The sequence below is a fragment of the Coloeus monedula genome, assembly GCF_965178545.1.
Source record: "Coloeus monedula genome assembly, chromosome: 21".
Lineage (NCBI taxonomy): Eukaryota > Metazoa > Chordata > Aves > Passeriformes > Corvidae > Coloeus > Coloeus monedula.
Window position 1 is genome coordinate 9,359,357 of NC_138801.1, and position 21,773 is coordinate 9,381,129.

At 50.4% G+C, this 21,773-nt stretch overlaps 1 protein-coding gene across 7 annotated transcripts in view; it reads right to left on the minus strand.

The window, feature by feature from the left end:
• Positions 1–21,773, minus strand: part of EHMT1 (euchromatic histone lysine methyltransferase 1) — a 116,639-nt gene that overhangs the window by 47,793 nt on the left and 47,073 nt on the right. For 3 of the 7 annotated variants that reach the window (XM_082295005.1, XM_082295000.1, XM_082295002.1), the window contains exons 2-4: positions 15,373–15,460; positions 3,727–4,280; positions 1,150–1,191 (exon numbers count right to left, since the gene is read on the minus strand). In XM_082295005.1, coding sequence (XP_082151131.1) covers positions 1,150–1,191; positions 3,727–4,280; positions 15,373–15,460 — 684 coding nt within the window. Of the gene's footprint in view, positions 1–1,149; positions 1,192–3,726; positions 4,281–15,372; positions 15,461–21,173; positions 21,287–21,773 lie in introns of those variants that run through there. The other 4 variants (XM_082295006.1, XM_082295001.1, XM_082295003.1 and 1 more) reach the window with 3 other exon arrangements.

The window sequence follows — 21,773 nt, forward strand, 5'->3', positions numbered from 1 at the left end:
GCATTTGGACAGCGCTGCCAGGGATGCCCAGGGTGGGGCTGTTGGGGGGTCTGTGCAGGGACAGGGGTTGGACTGGATGATCCTGGTGGGTCCCTTCCAGCTCAGGATATTTTGTGATTCCATGGCATTTAACTCTGCCCAAGCTCACACAGATGGATTTCACACTTTCAGTCCCATGGAGCACACCGGGATACCCCTCTGGAGGGGGTCCTGGATGCACCTTCTCAGTCCTCCCCAAGGACACAACATCCCCATTACCATCACCCCATTAGACCCTGCCCTTTTGCTTTATGTTTGCTGCACATGGGAGGGTCAGAGCTCTCTGAGCAATCCCAGACCCCTGCAATTCCCCAGCTGCCACCTGCCTGGCCTCGAGAGACGGGCACAGGGTGTTCTCAGGCCAGGTGTTCTCCGGCAGAGCAGCCCCAGCCCAGGCAGGTGAGCACAGCAGCACCTGTGTGCACACACAAAGGAGGAAGTTTAAAAGCTCTGGGATCAGGAATTTAAAGGAATAGTTTGATGAATATTGGTAGAAAGACCAACATAAGCAAAGCATCTCCTGCTCCACGCTCTTCCTCCCAGTCCACATTGTCTCCCCAGTTAATCTGGTACCTGGCATTTTAGGGATGTTGCCCGCTGTGCATCGGGCCAAAACACTCATTTAAAGGATTTTTGCACTATTTCCTGACCCAGTCCTCTGCACAGCATAAAAAAATACCACCAGAGACACACACCCCAAACTCCAGCCTTGTGGTCACCAAGGAAAGGGAACACAACCTGGGATTCCCAATTCAGACACCTGCTCCTCTGGGATGCTCTCACTCCCTTTATCATCCTTTATCCCTTATGTTTTCCTGATGTTAAGCTCAGAAACCGTGGTTTCCAAGCAGGAGGGGCCTTCTCCAAGCACAGGACACACACACAGACAAACACTTGCCTTTCAGTCTGTGGCCTGGCCCTGGGAACTTTTGGGTTCTTAACAGGGTTGTAAAATGGATTAGGAGTGAAAGAAAGATTCCTCCAAAAGGTGCAATGCTTGTGTGACTGCTCTGTTCAGAAGGGGAGCAGAAATGATGCTGTCAACAACTCTGCCGAGGTCTCTGTTCAAAAACCACCTTAACATGCGACAACATCAATTAAAATTGTCACCTGTTTCAGATTCAGCTTCGATCCCAATTCAGGAAGCAACTCCTAAACAGAGAAAAAGCTCGTTAAATTGGTGAGAAAATTCTCTTCTTCCTTTCAGAGACCAATTCACATGCACAGGAAAAGGCTACCAAGGTCCCCTGGCAGCTATTGGATTACAGAAAACAATTTTTTGGCCCCAGTGGGTTTCTGCAGGAACCAGGGGGAACAAATGTTCACACTTTGCAGGCAGCAAAATACCTTCCTCCCCTCCTCCTCCTGGGCAGAACAGTTCTGCAAGAACAGTTTCACCAAGAAAACAACAATGCTCTAAAACATACTAGCCAAGCAAACTTCCTCTGTAACATCAGCTTCTGGGTGATTTCCACAATTTATTTCCTGGGATACAGCACCTGATTTCATGGTAGTTTTGAAGGGGAAAGGTGTGAAGGTTGGTGCAGGAAAAGCTCCTGAGCTGCTGGGCTGAGGAGCCTCCTCTAAGCAGTTCAACAAAGAAATAATCGGGATAGAAAAATGACAACTACCAAGGACTCTGCTGCTCCAAAGAAAATAGCATGTAAATTCCAGAGACAATGGGGGAAAATGAGGTAGTAATTATCAGGAAGGCTGAACACAACAGATGTTTCATTGTCTTGCAGCACTGAGATCAAATCTTGGGTTCCCATTCAGCTGCAGAGGCTTGAGCTGAGAACATAGGAACAACCTCTTCTCACCACCCTTCCTGGGAATGTTGCTTCTCTCCCTATTTTAAGCCCAAGGCAAATGGCCAGAGGAGCTGAGGACAGGCTGTGTACCTTCTAGAGCAGCCCAACAATTGCAGGCTTTGGGTTTCTGAAGCTGCTTTTGTCCTGTGAGCAAATTAGGATCAGCAGCACCATCCCAGCGAGCCACATCCCAGCACTCCCAGAGCTCCTGAACACCACATGGCACTTCCCAGACACAAACCTTGAAGCCCAAGGGGCTGAATATAAATATTCTTCTGATATATCATAAAATATGAATGAGGAAAACACTCCCTCCTAATCTAGCGGTCGCCTTTTAGGCGGGAATTGCCTCTTTCAATTGCTCAGCCCCATGGGATCTGTGTGTGTTAAATTCCACAAGGGTCTGGGAGTTTGCCCGGCCTAATTCCAGTGCACAACTGGGGGCTGGAGGCAGTTTGGGCTGCAAAGCCTTCCTTGGGTGAGAGATATCCTCACGGGAGATTTATGGCAGCTGGGCTTCCCTGTGCAAGCCAGGACGCACAGCCGGGGTGAGAGCAGAGAATTCAAACATGGCCAGGGGAAGGCAGAGGGGAAATGAATGGCTGGGGAGGGCTGGCTGGAAATCCTGGCAGGCAGGTGTGGTTTCTGCCCCTCTCCCAAGCCTGGTGCCCACAGGTTTGTGATCTTGCTGTGCTCTTTGGACTCCCAGCTGCTTCCGGAGGCACAGGTGGTGCCGCAGCCAAGAGACCTTTCCCCATCTGGGGCTGGCGAGGTGCCACCCCTCTCTTTTCCCTTTTTTCTCTCTCTTTCCCTGCTCCAGACCACAGGGACTCACAGCTTTGAGCCCTTCACACCACACCACTGCTGTGCTGTGATGTGGGAGGCATCTGAGGGCCACTTTGGATCTGCTGCATCACAGCACCAATCCATCCCAGAGAACCCACCAAGGCTGCAGCAGCTCCCATGCATTTCTGGTGATGACTCCCATGGCTAATCCTTCCCTTGACCCAAAGGCCAGTCTCCCTCCACCCTCAGGCACAGCACAGAGAGAGGGTTGAGCTCACTGTAGTCACATAAAGCATCACTGGGATGAAAACCAACTGCTTGCAGTGGAGATCTGCCTGTTGCAGGATCTATTCCCTGCCTCTGGCAAAGAACAAAAAATAACCAAACCTGTCCCATGACAAAGCAAGGCCCATTTCTGCCCTCCCCTCTAAGACATGAATGCACCAAATGACACCTCCTTATGCCTCCCAAAAAAAAGCAGGGCTCTGCTTTATTGAGCGATGGTAAATCCACTCCTAAGGATTCTGGAGAGAACATTTCCCAGCATGGAGAGAAATCATCATCTGCTTTAGCCCTATAATGATTCCTACAGCAATGCAATCAAGCTGCCTAACAGATCAGCTCCTTGACAGCTTCCAAGCTTAGGAGGAGCCTCAAGTTTACATGCTATGCTTAATTTCCTTTGGGTCGACCTTAGAAGAAATCTAATTTGTTTCACAAGCAGCTCTGGATGTCAGCAGAGGCTGATGAGCAATAGGGCCATGAGAGAAAGGCCATTTAGTGTCTCACATAGATCTGTTGGAGGAGGCAATTGATCAATTATATATTTAGAAACACACTGGGGACGGGAGCTGGTGGGGGCCATGTGACCATCTATTTTAACATCTCTGTCTGTAGGAAGAGAAAAAATTAAAATAAATAAATAAATAAATATATATATATATATATATATATAAAATAAAAAACCAATCCACTCAGTGGGCAAGCTCTGAATGCCACGTGTTGCCATGCAGCCAGGTATCCCTCACACCCCCAGAGAAAGCCAAGAGCAAGCCCAGCAGCAGCACTGGGTGCTGGGCAGGTACATTACCAGGCTGGGGGTGGGTTTAGGCATTGTCTTCCGTGCTCGGTGGACCTTGACTTCAGCGTTAGCAGCGGGGCCTTTTTTAGCATCCGTGTCCTTACTGCCCTCCCCGAGCTTGCTTGGCATCGTGGCTTGGAGCTGGGCAAAGGACCCCACAGTCCTGCCTTTGCCTGCTCCTCCAGGCAGGGTTTTTGCGGCGTGGCCAGTGAGAGAAGCAAAGCTGGTAGTCCTTAGAGGCTGCTCCTGTGCCATCTGCTTGGTTAGGATATATCCATTGCTCCCTGTGACTGAAGTCTGTGTGAAGTCATTTGCTTTCAGATGGTTTTGCTTCCCAGGCTCGCCGTCCCGCTCCGAAATGCCGTTCTCTGCTATCCTATTTAATTTAGTAGTAGAGTCCTGCTGGCTCACTTTCGTGTTGTCCTGAGTGTTTTTCGCTGGGTTTGGGTGGCCCCCACCCTCGCTGTGCTCACAGGAACCGTTGGTTTCCCCGTCTACTGCCATTTTTGGTTCCCCCACTTGCTTTTCTGTAGCGCTTTCATCTGCAGCCATGGCATTAAACCCTGGAGGGAGAGGGAGGACAGGGAGGAAGAGAGGAGAAAAGGGTCACAAATGGTATTGAAACTCCCAGGAGGAGATACAGCTACTCACAGTGTAAGAGCAGCCCTCTCCTCCAGCAGCCTGCCTGATGTAGATCACAGAATCCCAGAACATTTAGGGTTGGGAAAGACCTGCAAGACCATCCAACCATAGATCAACCACCACCACCACATCAACTAAAGCACAGCACTGAGTGTCAGGTTGTTCCCTCACTCACCTGCCCGGCCCTCCTGGATCCTCACACGGTGACATTTGGGGTGGGTGGCCCAGGTAACAGCAGTGCACTCACTCCCACTTGCCATTTATTCCCAACAACGGATTTCTCAAGGTAAATATTATCTCTGGCTTTTCCAACAACTGCATTTATTGGACCATATGTCAACAGCTCGCCTGGCAAACAAAACTCTGCCCCATCTTGCATCCTGATCTCTGGCAAAGCCCTTCCCAGAGCCACAATGACATGGAAAAGCTTTGCTGGTAGGGCTGTCCCTGTGAGCTTTTGTGGCACAGACACAGCCCAGCAGCCAAATGACCACATCAGGGCTCTGCTGCTGCAGGGAACATCACAAGGAATAACTCCCTGGCTGTCCCAGCTCTCCTGGGAATGTTGTTCAGTGGGAATTGGCTCTTTCAGCACGACAAAGCACGACAGGACCAGGATTCGTGGTGTCATTTCAGAGGTAACAGCAGGAGTAAACACAGGAGTGAAGCGTGGTAAATGCATTTCTTGATTAAAATAGTTCTATGATTCAAATGGAGCAAGGTTTTCACAGCCTGACAGAGCTCATGCTCAACAATGCCCATGTAAAACATTCCTTTTCCTTCCCTTCCAAACACTTCCCTGCTCCCCCATCAATGATTTCATCCTATCAAAGATTTCAGATCCAAGCTGAAAAAAAATCCGACTATGAATGTCATGTACTGGCAGGAAAGTTTCTGACACGACAAACCAGCAGCTCCCCAGGCAACCAGGAGTGATAACAATTCATTGGCACGCTCAGTGCAATGATTACATCAACCTGCTGTTAGGGATTCCTTGGCTTGTTTTCCTTCCAGAGACCAGACAGTCATGAAAAGAAACACAAGAACTGTCAGAGCAGGGGGGACTGATTCAATCCAGCTCCCACCAAAGCAATTTTCACCTGCAGGATCCAAAGAGCCTGGAGTCACACTGGATGAGTGCCAGACCACTGGGTATCAGCACCTCATTTCACACTGCCCTTGAAGCACAAACAGGCGAGGAAAACATTCTGAATCCCAGAATCAAGGTTGGAAAAGACCTCCAAGACCATCGAGTCCAACCTGTGACCAACCCTCACCTTGTCACCCAGGCCAGAGCGCTGAGTGCCACATCCAGGTGTTCCTTGGACACCTCCAGGGATGGGGACTCCAAACCTTCCTGAGCAGCCCATTCCAGGGAAGAAATTCCTGCTGCTGCCCACCCTGAGCTTGCCCTGGCCCAGCCTGAGGCCGTTCCCTCTCCTCCTGTCCCTGTTCCCTGCGAGCAGAGCCCGACCCCCCCGGCTGCCCCCTCCTGTCAGGGACTTGTGCAGAGCCACAAGGTCCCCCCTGAGCCTCCTTTGCTCCAGCCTGAGCCCCTTTCCCAGCTCCCTCAGCTGCTGCTCATAGGACTCACAAATGTCTCTTCTGACCTGGCAAAACCTGGTGCCAGGCTAAAGCATGAAGGACCACCAGGATCCTGGGATGCCAAGCCCAGCATGCCTGGGCTGACTCTGCAAAGCTGAGCTCCAAGCACAGGCAGCTCCCTGCAAAGGTCAGCAGGGAGGAGACCCAGCACTGCACAGCTCACCAGAACGGCTCTTCCCCAAAACCCACCCAAATTCTTTCCACTTCCACTGGGAAAAAGAAATCTCCTCCTTTTTCCACCCTTTTTTAATGCATTTGTTTAGTCCATTTCAATCATGGAATCACTGAGTATCCCGAGCTGGAAAGGACCCACCAGGATCATCCAGTCCAACCCCAGCCCTGCACAGACCCCCCAACAGCCCCACCCTGGGCATCCCTGGCAGCGCTGTCCAAACGCTCCTGGAGCTCTGGCAGCCTCGGGGCCGTGCCCATTCCCTGGGGAGCCTGGGCAGTGCCCAGCACCCTCTGGGGGAAGAACCTTTCCCTGATATTTAACACCTCCTTCCCACTGGGTTGACCTGAAAGATTTGGGTACGATTCCTGCCCAAACAGCACTGGCAGCTCTAGATTCTAAAAGCGATGCATTCCAGTATCTCAATCTTTTATTCCCAAAACTTCCTGGGTTTTGGTTCCCATCTGAGATTTAAAGACATTTCCAGCAAACTGAAAGCCTTCTTAGGCCTGGTCAGTAGATGGAGCATCCAATGGACACACAGTCCCATGGTCAGTGCTGAACTCCCACCAGGCTCTGCCCAGGGGGTATCAAAGACCTGTTGCAGCATCCGACCCCTCCAGCCTCATCCTGCTCATCAATTAAGAGGGGGACAGTCCCACTGATGCTCTGATTTCCAGCTGAAAGCCACAGATGTTGGCACAAAGCATCTTTCCAGACACATCTGGAAAGTCTCTTCAAACCCTGAGTGCTCACTCTTCCCTGGGGATCAGCTCTGGCCATTTCTCCTGATGTGACACCTGCACTAAGAGATCCATTCCCCCTAATTCCAGGCAGCCCAGGCTGGGACTGCCTCCCATGTGGCCCCTGCTGGCTCACAGCATCCAGAGAGAGCTTCAAAGCATCCAAAAATCGCTCACCAGTGTTCTCTGGAGCACACAGAGACACAAACCCCACCTGCAGGAGCAGTGATTGAAGGTTCTCCAAGCAGGATTCGATGTTATCACCTCCACCTGCTCCCTCTCACACCACCCAGACCCCCCTGTGTACAGAAAGAGGCACAAGGGTTTGGTTTTGATAGCTACAACTCTGAGAGAAGATAAAGTGCTCCTTTTTTCGCTGTTTTATTTAACTATTTGAAAAGCTGTGGGCAGAGGGAGCCACAACTATGCCTTTATTCTTTCAATTCTTGTTTCTCTTTCTGCATTCAGTGTCTTTAAAAGGCCATTTAAGCAATTATTGCAGCAAAGTCAGTGCCAGGAAAAAAAATAAAAACAAAACAACAAAAAATAAGATCTCTATCCACAGCTGGAGGTTTCTAGAGCTCAGCTTTAGGCACCTGGCTGAATGAAGCCTTCAATATTTGTTGATTTAAATACTGTGCTCTCCCACCAGAGCAGTCAAATAACCTCAGTGGCTGACTATGAGATAAACTGAATAAGCAGAGGGCAAGAATTGCTCTACCTGCCATGAAGACAACCAAAACAATGTGAATTAGAGCACTGCCCTGGGGAAAAAGTAACTGCATTACTCCAGAAAGCATCACGGGCTTTATGAAAAATCCATGAGGCTAAAATTAAAATCACACACACACACACTTATTTCACTTATTGTGAAATGCAATCTGACTGACTGTGGAAGTGGCATCAGTCCCCTATAAACAGCACCAGCCTTCCCACCCTGTGTGAGCAGAGATTTGATGAAACAGAGAGATGGAACTTCAGAGCAGAGGGCACGGATGGAATAGGAAGAGAAACCGTGTCCCCCTCCAGCCTCCAACAAGTCTGAGACACTGCAGGCAGGACCTTCCCTTTGTTTGGGGAAAAATCCTCTCCATTCTCCCATTCCCTCTTCTGGCAGCACTAAAATCCATGAATAGTTTGGAATGGCTTTGTTTTCTACACACTGAGCTCCTGCAAGAAGCACCACCCCACTGTCCCAAATTTGAACACAAGTTAAAGAGCTGCCCATGGAGAACCAGTTATGTCAGGAGCTGCATCACTTAATTTCTGTGGCCAACTCAAGTGAGCTGGTCTGGTTTTCCCAACCAGAACACCTGATCTGGTAAGAGGAAAACAGGAATTGCCATCCCAGGCTTGGCTCCAGCTCCACTGGCACTCCGTGTGCTCCATCCCCGTGTGACAGGACACGTCTGCAGCTCTGACCACGCTCAGCAAGCCTCAGGTTCACCGAGGGCACCTGCACAGCACTGCTGAATAGACAAAACTCAACATATTTTACAGCCTGGCTGAACTGCGGCCCGCAGACAGGGATGGGAACACAAACCAGAGCCAGCAGGTGCCTCACAATGACAATTCACTGAATGAAGCAGCCCACAGAAGCTCTTCAGCAGCTCCAGACACCTAAAGAAATGCTTTCCTCGTGACATGGCCTTTTCATCCCCCCCTTTTCCATTCCCAAAAAGAAGCTTCACTGAAAACCTGCTAAAATCCTCATTTCAACTACACCTCGTGGCAGCGAGGTCTCCCCTTGAAAACACTGCTCAGCTGCTTTTCTGCTCCTGTGCCACAAGTGCAAGGGAATTATAAAACTAAAGTTGGTACTTCTCTAAAACTTTGTGACTTTACAGCTCTCATCCCTTCTAAGTAGGCCAAAACGAGGTTTTCTCCACATTCAGTTTTCTCTCCCACTCATTCACTGCTCTTTAACCTACAACCATCCTTTCTTTAATTAAAAAGAAATAAAAGGTAGGAAGCTCTAGCCTGCATTCATGAAGTGTAACCTTATTAATTAGAAGCATCCCAGTGTTTTCAAAGCTCCTTTAGGCATCCCCAGTGCCAGATGCAACAGGAAAAGCTTCTCCCACGGACCCCAACACTGCCTGAATGTCCATCTGAGCCTGGATTCATTTAAAACTCAGGTAATGTGCCCAAGAGATTTACTGGTGGTGTTTGAAGTTGATACCAAGTTGGCACAAACTGCAGTAAAAACTTCATTTAGGGGCTGGGTATGTTCTAGAAACACAAGCAGTTTAAGACTCAGGAAGTTGGGCTATTCCATTATCCCCGTGACTCCACGTGGCAAAAAGAATACCCAATAATAAATTTAAATCCCTCCTCTGACTTAACAACCCCCTGAGAGCACTGCAGAGCTCCCAGCCCTGCCCAGGCTCAAGCAGAAGGGTCAGCCTCAAGTTTTCTTCTCAGAACATCACAGTCATTCAATATGGAATTAAAATCGCCCTGAAGAAAACAGACTCTGGTGAAGAGAAGCCAAGACAGGATGAGACCACCTCATCTAATTTTAGGTGTCAGACTTCAGGGTGTCCCTAAGCCACCGCTGCAACCAAAGGAGAGAAGCCAACAGCTCAAAAGCAGCCCAGGCTGACTTTAGACATCTTTGGACAAACTCACCCCTGCCTGGACCATGTCCAACCTGCCTGCTACCATGGATAAGCAGAAACAAGCTGGATTAATTCAGAATTAGAATGGTAACTTCAAAAAAAGCCCTAAATTAGGTAAAATTAAACCCACCTCTGCTCTCCCAGCCCAGACATCCTTTCTCTTTGCTGTCTTTGCCTGCTGGGGTTTCCAGCCCTTTCAGCAGAGCCAGACCTGGCTCCAGTCCTGCCCTAGAGCTTGCCAGAGCTGGGTCCAGCCTGCCAAAACTTATCTGTGGGCAGAGGCTGTCTAACAGATGTGTTACTGTCCCCACCAGCCATCCTGGCCACAGCTGGAGGGGACACCATCACCTCTGTGGGGATCCAAGGGGACGATCACCCACCAGAAACTTTCCATCTGGGGCAGGCCAGGTATCAACTCCAAACTCAGTGTAATTCGGACAATGTTCTGAAAAATGTAAAGGCTTAAATGTATTTTTAAAGTTTGGAGTTCACTGCTCAGTGAGACAAAATAAGAAAAATATGCAAGCGTTAGGAGCCCTTGTACTCCAGGCCAAACTGCTGCCACCAGGTCTGAGGGAAAAGGGAAAGAGAAAGAGAAGAAACAGAAATAAAAAATTATTCTCCAACAAATGCACTATTATCTGATCTGGAACTTTTACACATTTTTCTGAGTATCTTGGTGCTGAACACTGGTGGAGGCAAGACACTCTGCCCATGGGATTTTCCATGCCTTTCCAGAGCCCCCAGCACAGAGCCCTGGCAGAGCCAAGAGGCTTCAGCTGCTGCAAGAGAAATGTTTAATCAAAGACAGGGCTTAAATGAACTTAGCTTAAATGAACTAAGCACAGAGAGAGCTTAAAGGAAAAGCTCAGGATTTGGGAGTGCAGTCCAAGCAGTGCATACAGCTGTATTTATACACACATCTCACAGATGTTCCACCTTAACCACTTTGCAGATCATCCTTATAACACTGCAGATCCCACAGACTTTGATTCAATACCCAACTGTCCTGCTGGATAAAAGTGAGAAATGCACCTGTTTTTAATCCCCGTGTTACAGCAGTTCCCTCCCCTCTTCCTCCTCTAACTCCAACAAAAAGCAAAACTGCCAAGCAGAGAAGAGCCCAGCTGCCATCAAAAGGATGAAGATGTTGGGGCTGAAACCACACAGATCAGAGAGAGGTGGCAGCTGGGGACCCTGAATCCATGGGGAAGGAAAGCACCTTTCACTGAAGGCTGGAAGGGGCCCTGAGCAGCCTGACCCAGGGAATGGCCTCGCTGTCCATGGCAGGGGGTTGGAACTGGATCATCTTTAAGGTCCCTTCCAACCCAAACCAGTCTGGAATTCTGGGATTCTGTGATCGAAGCCAAAAAGCAGAGCACTTTGAAGCCAAGAAACACAGATGAATGTTTTCAGGCAAAAGTTCCTCTCTGGGATGAGTTACTGATGGTCTCTTCTTCCCCCCCAACCCCTTGTGAAGGTGGGTGGTGTCCAGGTGTTTCCAGACCACAGATGTCATTCCTCCCTGAAGCAGGTGACACAGGAACACATCCAGGTGGGTTTGGAACATCTCCGAGAGGGAGGCTCTACAGTCTCCCTGGGCACCTGTCCCAGGGCTCTTTTTACCTTCCTCATGCTGAGGTGGAACTTCTTGTGGTTTAGTTTGTGGCCATTGCTCCTCGTCCTGTCACTGGCACCACTGAACAGAGTCTGGCAGCATCCTCTGACACCCCCAGGAGATATTTATGTGCATTTATCAGATCCCCTCTGAGTCTTCCCTGCTCCACACTAACCTGACCCAGCTCCTGCAGTCTCCAGACCCCTCATCATCTTTGTAGCCTCCACTGGAGCCTCTCCAGCAGCTCCTTGTCTTTCTTGAACCATGGAGACCAGAACTGAACCCACAACTCCAGATGCTGAGGCCGAGTAGAATGAAAGGATCATCTCCCCTGACCTGCTGGCCACACCAAAATGCCCTCCAGTATTCCCTTGGCCTTCCTAGCCCCCAGGACACACTTTGAACATTAACAGTTAAACTGGCTCAACAGTTTAATGACTCAGAGCAGGTTAACAGCCTCCAGGAAACTCACTCATCCCTTTGCTAACAATATTGGCCACGAGGCCCCAAGCCCAGCTGTGCCCAAGGGATGCTCCTGCTCCAGAGCTGCCAGCATCCTTCCTGGAGCAAGAGTCCCAAACCCAGGGAGTGCTTGGGTGCACAGCTGGGTGAACATCTCAAATGTTGAAGCATCACTTTGGTCTGCCTGCTCTCCTGCTGTCAGCCTCAGCAGGGGCTCCCAGTGCCAAGTACCTGAGGAGAGCAGATTAGTCCTTCCCTCCTTTCAAGCTGCCATCCCTGCACCTGGGCATGCAGAAGCTGCAGCTGCTCAGTGGAAAGCAGCACTTCCCGTGCTCACAGCAGCTTCCTACCTGCAATAATTAGAGGGAGAAAAAGGGGGAAAAAAAGGCCCCTCCAGGAGTTTAAACCCCTGACAGTCTCTCAAAGCAGGCTGAAGTTTATCTGAGAGCAGTCACTGTGCAGGTCTCACCCAGCACTAGGCTCCAGCACCGTGGCTCTTGTAAAGCAGCTGCCCTGGGTGAAGGCTCAGAAACACTGGAGCTAATGGGGAACTTCATTCCCAGCACCCATTCCTGCTCCTTTGCGCTGCTGCTTTACTGGAACTTTCCATCCCTGGGCTTGGGGAATCACAAAAGGAGTGGTTTGCCTTGAAAGGTCAAGGGAGACGCAGGGCTGGGAGTGAAGCACATGAGGAGAGCTGAATTCACTTGCGATTCTTGCAAAGAAACCACTTTTTAATAGTTTCTCTCTGAGTCAGACTAAAGACAATATGGCCTAATAAAAGCTTTTTTCCACTCATCTCCCATCTCCCTGCCCCCTTCCCTACCCTGTCAAAGGGAAATATGGACCTAAGCTCACACCCACATGTAAAACTGAACTGGAACATTTCCCACCGACAACAAAACAGCCTCATCCACAGCTTTTTTCTATCTGTGTTGAGCAATTTTACACAGACAGCGACACTGAGCCTAGTGAGCAACTTCCACAAGCTGGGACTCACCCCCAGAACTGGAAATGAAAGTGCTGGAACATGCAAAGAGCTTATTCCTACAAATTTGTTACATTTAGAGTTCAATTATTTGTCTTTATCAGGATGGAGGCAGAAGAGGACAGCCCAGGTGGGAACCACAGGGCATTTCTGCAACACTTCCCTCTCGAGGAACAGAGAGCAGAGCACCACAACTGCCCACCCAAGGGCCTCCCACCCTCAGGATGCTCCCTGAGAGCACCCACCCCATCCCAAACACAACAACCCATCCTCAGCTGCTGAGATGTCCCAAATGAAAGCTGACAGGCTGAGGACCACCAGGAAAGGTCCACTGCCTCAAACCAGCACATTAACAAGGGCCGGGCCGGATGGGGCTTGGAGCACCCTGGTCTATGGAAGGTGTCCCTGCCCATGGCAGGAGGTGGAATGAGATGAGCTTTAAGGTCTCTTCCAACCCAAACCAGTCTGGGATTCTATGAAACCAGAGCAGGAGCCCTCCCTGCAACAGGAGATCTTCATGGAGATCTCCAACACGATGATGTTCACCAGAGCTGGAGCCAGGCAGTGCTCACAGGCACCACTGCAGCTGACAGGCCTTGCTTGGGGTCAGACCCCTAAGTATCAGCCAAGGCTTCAAGCTACCTGAATTTCCTGTCTCATCTTGGATTCAGGGAAAGCTGAATTTTGTACAGAGGTGTAACTGGTGCAAGGCCATTCAGAGGCACAATTCCAATGGGGAATGACCTGCCCCCTCAGCATCAGCACCTTTCTGAGTCAGGGGGGAGTGAAAAGAGGGGAAAACACAGCAATTCACACTCAGCCTGTAGCCCAAACAGCACCTTTAGTCAGCCTCTGGATCTGCAGCTTCAAGCCTCTGGAAGTTTAGATGCCAGGTTTAATATTGACAGGCTACCTGCCAAGGGGGTTTTCCCAAAGGGAACACAATCCAGAGCAGGTTCAGTCATACATTGCAGGCCATGGCTGCCATCAAACACACCCTCAGCAGCCCAAACGAAACCAGTCTGTGCCACTGACAAAGATATTAAACAGTACCATCCTCCTACCAAAGGGAAATGACTGTTCAAGAAAACTTGAGGAGAGAAAGCTGAGACTTCAGGGTGCTTCTCCCTCTACACATCCCAGCTCCATCCCCGAGCCAGGAAACTGGGCTCAAAGAAACTATTCCATGCCATCCTGCAAGTCTGCTGGAATGATTTCATGTTCATGCAACAGTCAAAAATGTGAATTCTGTGCCAGCTCTATACACTGTCATTGACAGGCTTTTGGGATGTGAACCGACGTTCTGGTGGTGATGATCCTCCAAGGATCCCAGCTGGGGAGCCAGGGCAGGAGGGACAACGTCCCAGAACTGCACCACACACACCATGGTCTGTGACACACGTGCTGTGCCTGGGGAGGGAGGACCCATTCTGAACGCTCCAGAAGAATGGAGACCACCCAGCTCACATTTAGGAGCCTCCTTTCCCTGGGAACAGAGCTGGACAATGAACTGGAGTGGCTGGAATTTCAGCACCTTGTGAAGTCTCGATGCTGTTCCTGCACAGGGAGGGTTCCCAGCTTCCTTCTGACACAGCATTTGCTCCAAGTCAAAATCAGCCAAGAGGCACAGAAATGTCTCTTCCCACCCTCCTTTGGGGTTTTTTACCTCCACAGACTCTTGACACCTTAGGATCAGCCAAGAGCTACACAAACAAGCTTTATAGTCCTGAGCTAAGCAAGGCATGGGATCAAAGTGAGTCTCCCCCAGAGCAACACAACCTCCCACTGACACCTCCTGACACCTCAGACTTTGTCTCTGCTCTGCCCAGACCAGAGGTCCCTATGCCACCAGTGTTGGCAGCAGGATTCCTGTGCTCCCAGTTAATATCCAAGCACCTGACCCAGCATTCAGTATTTCTGCTTCCTCTGAGCTTTACTTTCTAACTAGAGCAGCTTGACAAAACATTATGCTGGACAGAAAAGAAAGAAAAAGCAATGCTGTACTCACACACAACAGAGTTAAGTCCAAAATTTTGCTTCTAGATAAGAGCAGGGATTTCGATGGGGCCAGTTCAGTGCTTTCCTAATGCTCTATTATGGAAAGGAGAACAAAAATACACCAAATCCCTGAAGAGCTACGAGAAGTAACTAGTCCAGGAATAACAAAACCATGGAAAGAAAGGAGGGAGTTGGGGGAGAGATAAAGGGTGGTGGGGTTTTTTTCCCTAATCCCACTGACACATTTATTAAGCCCTTAGATTTGTGTGCATGTAACTCACAGACAACCCTGCAGGAAAAGACTTTGTCAAATGAACCTGTGCTGCATCCTGCACAGTGAAAACTGCAGAACCCACACAGGAGCCACAAGGTGTAGGGTGCCTGACCCCTCCAGCCACCCTGCAGCCATTGGGGTTGCTCTGCAGTGACAGAGAAACCCACAGCAAAACAGAAAGTCAACATTCCTAGAGGGAGGAAAAGGTCAGCATGGGAAGGGATCAGAGTTCAGCTAAAACCAGTCACACACAGGAAGTTCAAAGTAACTCCTGCGTACTTCACAGCAAAGCAGAAGTGAAAATTAGGTCTCCTTCTTCAGGGGAGTGGTGAGGGATGGACTGAAAAGCAAATCTGCATCCTCAGTGGAAGAGCCCTGCTGAGAATAAACACAGGAGAAGGGAGCCTGTGCTTGTGGAAGCACACCTGAGGTGCTGGGGGGACTGAGCACAGCTCCAAGCCCCCACTTATGTCCCCATCACGTGCCCACCTCACGAGCCAGCTCTGACTCTCAAACCAGGGCAGGTGCTCACCTTCCTCTTTGTTGTTGGTGATGTCTTTCAGCAGCTCAGTCTTCATGCAGCCGTCTTTCCTTGGCTCTCCCTTACTCAGCACTGCTCGCTGTGGTGGGGCAGAAAAAACAGCAATATCAGGGTTGAGCTCAGTGCTCAGACACACGTTGCATTCAAAAGAAGAGACAATCATGGACACATCCTGTTTACAGCACGGCCAAACCTCCCTCTGCAAAATAAGGCTGCCAGGAAGCTGCCACCAAGGCACAGGTCACAGATAAAACACGGCAAGGCTGGCCCCGGCTGACAGCCCAAGGAGCACAGGGGCTGCGGGCTGTGCCCAGGGCTGGCACCTCCCAGCTCTGGGTTGGATGCAGCCAGACAGATTTTCCCAGTACAACGTGCCTGGGAATCCAGCTGAGTCCATCTGCGTGGAAGGCATCTCGAGAAGGTGACTCTGACTCCCCCAAAAGTTTCTAGGCTTTGGGTGGGGGAGGTAGATCTATCAGACTTCTCACTACAACCTCATTTATCAACATTTCCAGCCCATGTGCTTTTAGTGGCTTGGTTGGGTTTTTTTGCAGCTCATTCAAATGAACATCCAAAACACAAACCATCAGTCAGCTACAGCTAACTCCTCATTCATAACACCCATGTTCATTAAAGTTAATGAGCTCTATTTTTAATTCTATAGAAAGCAATTTTTCTCTTTTCCCCTCCTTTTTTTAAAAAAATTTTATGTAAAAAGGGAACACCTGCTCATCTCCTCTGCCTTTCACATGCCTGGCATCACATTGTTAGCTCAGGTTTGCAGCCTTAGTACCTTCTCTTTCTCCTTCTATTTTGAAGTAGCAAGACCAAACAACAACAACAACAAAAAAAAAACCAACCAAACCTACCAAAATAAACCAGAAGGAAAACGGTATTTCAAAAATAATAAACTAGAAGGGGTCTTCACCACAGCTGTGTTTAAGGAGAGAACTGGTGTGGAGGCAGAGATGGGGAGTGCCCTGCAGAGCTGGAGGTCGGTGCCGGGTTCAGCGTGCGCCGCCGGCGCCGCCGGCACAAGAATAAGCCCAGGTCAAGCCAACTGTTGTAGGCCAGCACGGGGAGCAGATGGTGCCTGCAGCCATGCAAATCACAAGGTTTAAAGCACACTGGGTGATAAAGAAAGAAAAACAACCTGCCCACCTCCCTTCAAGCAAGTGAGGGGGATGAGACACGCACGGAGCCCGGCGTGGCAGCTCCCAAACCTTCCCACAGCAGCTCGCCCATGCCCATGAGGGGTTGTCCAGAGCTGGCAGGGGAGCAGGGCTTTGGTGCTGCTGTTTCAGTCACCAGCCACCCTGCCAGGTTTGTGAACTCAGTGCTGCCAGAGCAGCCCCCAGCCCCACACAGGGCTCATCCAGCCCCAAATCCCTGCGGGACTGCCCTGTCCTGCGCCCAAATGCCACCATGGCAAGGAGACACACGCTAAAGGAAGGAGGGAGACAGATTCCTGGGAAAGCCTCCACCACCTGCCAGGCCTGGAGCTAAGAGCACTTCAAGGATGGATCCTGAAGCACAGGACAGAGGCTGTGGGTGGCTGCCCGTCCCTGCCTGTCCCCAGCCTACCCCGAGCACAATCAGACACAAACCCAGTCCCATCTCAGTGCTCTCAGCACCAGGAACTTGTGTTCCAAGCACAGCACCTTCAGATCTCCAGTCACAGACCAAAAAGCTGCTGTGAGCATCGGAAAGCTCAGCTCAGTCCAGCCTGACACAGAACCTACCTTCAGCAGACACTGGCCAACAGTTTCCATTGAGAAATGATCATAAAACACAGCCCAAAGTCTGAGCATTGAGCAGCTGTTTTATTTATTTCTTTGCTGAGCCAGTAATATATATCCTTGCTGCAAACATGAGCTTGTAAACCCTACCTCTCCTCTAGCCAGACCTCTTGTAAACTGGGAGTAACCTCGGTTTTTCTCATGGACTATCCTGCTGCAAGACTTGAGCAAAGAGAGCTCTGAGTGCTCGAGGACACCCCTGGCTCCCACCACAGCCAGGGGCACCCAGGCCCTCGCCACAGGCACCAGCAGCAAATAAAGAGCCTCAGTCAGTCTAACAGGGACCAGTTTGTTTTCCCAACCTTTGTTGCAACAAGGAGAGGTCTTGATATTCCTGCTACTACACTGACTCATACAAGAAGCCCCAGGATTTCCAGAGGCCATTCTTAGCCATCTGAACCTAAGCTTTTCTGCATTTTTAAGCACTACCCTCACTCCACACATCGCCCACGCTCTCCCTTCCACAGAGGCGTTGCTGCTGCTCGCCCATGAAGAAAAGCCACTGCAGGAACCCTGGAGTCAATCAGACCTTGACCACCCTCCCTCCTCACTGCAGTCACCAGGAGCTCAGAGCTGCCTGCCCAGCTCTCAAAGCAGAATACCCAACTCCAAGCGAGAAACCACCACTTTTGTCCTTTAAGAGAACAAAAGCTGGGTGCCAAGGCAAGGCTGGCTGAGGTGGCATCTCACAGGCTCTCCTGCTTCCTATCTCAGAGACAAATCAGAGGTGACAACGTTACAACTTCCCAACAAAAACTCGGCATCGAGGTAGAAAATAAAATAATAATTAAGAAACAAAATAAAAAGCCAACTGTGAATTTTGAAGCATTTTTTGATCAGAAGGAAGCTACAGGAAACCCCTGCGAAGCACTCGAAGCCTCGTCCCCCCAGGCCAGCGCTCTCCCGTCCTTGCTCCATCAGCACCCGGCAGATGCGCCCAGCACCGAGGGGCACCCACGGGGCACCCAGGACCATTCATTCCCACCCAGCTCCACCCAGCCAACTTAGCACCAACTTCACCGCCAGTGTCAATACCTCCAGCTTTTGTGTGTATGTGTGTGTGTGTGTGTGTTGGGGGTTTTTGCCCTCCCCTCCCTTAAATCCAGAGCAAACTTCCCTTTCTGCTCACCCTCCCCATGCCCCATCCGTCCGCTCCCGATTGGCAGGGAAATCCTATACCCACCCTCCCCGCCGAGAAATGTCTGCTCTTGCAGCAGTCCCAACAAAGCCAACTGCCAAGCACACGCTGCTTCACAATAAAAGTCTCACTCGCTCCATTTATTTTTTTCCTCCTTTCCCCCTTTCCCGCAGCCGTCTGCCTCCATTCCCTCGCCCACCCCAGACTGATTATTAACCATCCGTGGCTGGAGAACCTCCATAAAGAGCACACACCACCAGCCACGAAGCGTTCTTGCCCCCCCCCAACCCTTAATTTTTAGGTTTCAAAGGGTAGAAAAAATTAGTGCATCTGAAGAAAGACTGATTGGGTCTTTGAAAGGGCTTTAAGAGCCATGAGGAGCCAAGCAGAGGGGCTATTGCTGGTTTAGTTTTTTCCTCTCTGCCTCTGTTTACAAGAAAACAAGCTTCCTCTCCTCCATGAGGTCTTTGGAGGGGATGGAAGACAGGTCAGACCGGCCATGGAAAGGCTCTGCAGCATTTCCAAACAGATGATGACTACAAACTACAGTGGTGCCTTTAAAACAAAACAAACAAAAACCAAAAAGAAAAAAAAGCCCACCAAGGGGGAAAAAAAAAAAAAAAAAAAGAAAGAAAGGGGAAAGGAAAGAAAAGAAAAAGAACAAAGCTGGGAAACACAGAAAGAGCTTTCACAGCCTCCTCTCCATGGCATTTTCATCAGCCATCCGGGTGCCCTTCGCAAAGGTCCAAACAGGTTTTATAGGCAAAGACAACACATGCACAGCAAAACTCCAACATATTGCAGCTTACCAAGCCCAAGGGAGCAGAGTTACATCATGAGCCCGAGCTCTCTGCTCTCCCGGCAGCCCGGGAAGGAGCGCAGGCTGAGGTGCCAAGATGTCTACCTTCACCAGGGTCTTTTTTTTTTTTTTTTTTTTTCTTTTTTTTTTTTTTATGTCTTAAAAATCAACGGTCTGGGAACCTGAGGCTCGGCAGCAGCGTTGCTGTGAGCAGAGCCGTGCACACACAGCAGGTCCATCTGGAAGAGGGCTGGGAGCAGGAGACCCCTCAAAGTGCCCGTTCCCATCCGGGGCAGCGGATGCACCAACACCTCTGCAGGATGGCCAGCACTGATCCTGCCTGGAAGCCTCCAGCTGGTCACCAACCCCTCTGAGGTGACACCAGACCCCACTCAGGACACAGCCCCAGGGAAAGCTCCCACCAGCCAGGAAAACAAGGGCTGCAGCAACGCCGGAGCAAGGCAAAGGCAAATCTCTCAACAAATGATGCAACCCCAGCAGCAGCAGATTCTTATTCACTCATTTTTTCCCTCCTTCTCCTAAAAAAAAAATAAATAAAAATAACACAACCCAAACCAGCCTGCTCATAATAACCTTTGCCTTGAAGAGAAGACAAACATTTTGTAGTTAATTATATAGGAAGTAATGATTAAGAGAATGTTTGTAGAAAGAGAGTGTTTCTTTTGTAGGCATGGGGAGGCTGCTCATTTCAGATCTCGCCACCGTGCTTGGGCAAGGCCTGGGCTCAAGGCTCGTGGGGACGCTGACCACGGGCCTGTCATTAGAAACAACAGAAGCATTTGATCTGGAGAAGGAAAGAAACACAACCACCAGCATACCTGGCCTACAAAGCAGTCACCAGTTTCAAAGCTCCTTTTTTTCAGGCTAAGGCCACTTCCTTATAAGCCTCATGCAATCATGTGAACATGGAATTTTATCTGCAGCTCACAACAAGCACTGCCCTCAGCCTGAAGTTTGCTCCTAAATCAAATTCTTTGCCATGCTTTTGTCTCCTGAAATCCTTTCATCCAGACTCTTCTCCAAAGAAAAGAAACATTTCCTTCTCAACCCCCATGTCCTCTCTCCTATTCCAGCCGCACACGTCAACTCCCCGAGAAGGGGGGAAGCACAGAAAGAGGTGCAAGTCCCTGCATGCAACAGCTGGGAACAAGGAGACACGTGCACGAAACACAACAGGACTTAAAGTGACTTCTCCCAAGGCAAGGCATTCCACGACGGCGTGCAGGCTTCAGGCAAGGGGGGTCTGCAGAGCCCATGCCCTCCTGGAAAGGGGAGATCGATTTACACTTCCTCACTGCTTCCAGGCCCATCTAGCTGCATCCCAGTAGAGTTAAAGCCAGTGCAACTTGTGTGTGCAGGCAAATGTAAATCCAGAGCAGACAAAGACGTCCCCTCCTTCCATGGGCTGAGGGTAGCAAGGAGTCCAGCTGCTGCCTGCCTCCTCCTAGCCCCCAGAAGGGGAGGGGGGGAAGAAAACCCTAAAATGGAGACCAAGATTCATCACTATCTCTAGCAAAAGCAAACCAGCCATTTCAGAAACACCCAGTCCCCAGGAACTGGCTGAGCCAGGACAAAACCAGAGCACCAAGAGGAGCCTGGAGCAAGCAGAATCCAGCAGTCCAGGGCAGGGGAGCTGGGAGGCAGCTCATCCCCATCAATGGGGCTCAGGTACCTCTTCAGCCTCCACTCTCCTCTTCCTCCCACCCAAAAGCACCACAGCCAGCAGAGTGGGTCCCTGTCCCCCTGCTCATCCCCACAGTGCCCAGCGAAAGGGCACATGGGGCAGCAAAGGAGGGAAAGCCCCTCGTGGGTTCCTGTGGGACCACAAGGACCTGGCTGAGCTGCCCACACCACCTCCACCTGGGTCACCTCCGGCCATGGAGCGGCCAAGCAGCGAGACAGCAGTGCCTGCGAGCCAGGAAAGCGGACGGAGAGAAGGGGGGGAAAAAAAAGACAAAATAATAATGAAAATAATCATAATCATAAAACTTGCACCCTCGGGCCTGTCCCTCTAATAACTACAGCAAAACCTCACCAAGGCCTTACTCTGCTGGAGGGCGAGAAAGCGACACAGCGCTGCCCAGCACCCGAAGTCCTGGAGGTGGGAGATCCTCACACCCTCTCCTCCATGGCCTACGGGCTTCGTCCCCGGCGTGGGGCCTGGTTTTTCTGCTCTGTCATTAAGAGTGAAGCCTGGTCTTTTCCTTCAATCCCAAGAATTGCACGGAATTAGATCATCTTTCTGGCTCGCCTCCCCCTACAGGCAGCTCCCGAGCATGCTCAGCGCGGCCGCGCTGCCATTTCATAACCGCATTGTTTACGGACACACGGACCTGCCATCTTTTGACAGGGACACAGGGCCCGTGTCCCTGCCCAGCGCCCCGGCCCCTGCCACAAACACCCCCTTGGGGGAAGGCAAACTGCAAAACCTTGGAGAAGTAGAAGCCTGGGGGGTGATGGTGGTGGGTTTGTTGTTTATTCTAGTGGGTTTTGTTTCTTTTTTCTCCTTTTTTTCCTCCTTGATTTAGGTGAAAATCCACCTGCTTTGGAGGGAGAGGTTAACCCCTGTGGGGGCTGTGGGGAGGAGGAACTCGCAGGGCTCGATGCAGAATGCCAGCCATGATTTTTAGCTTCT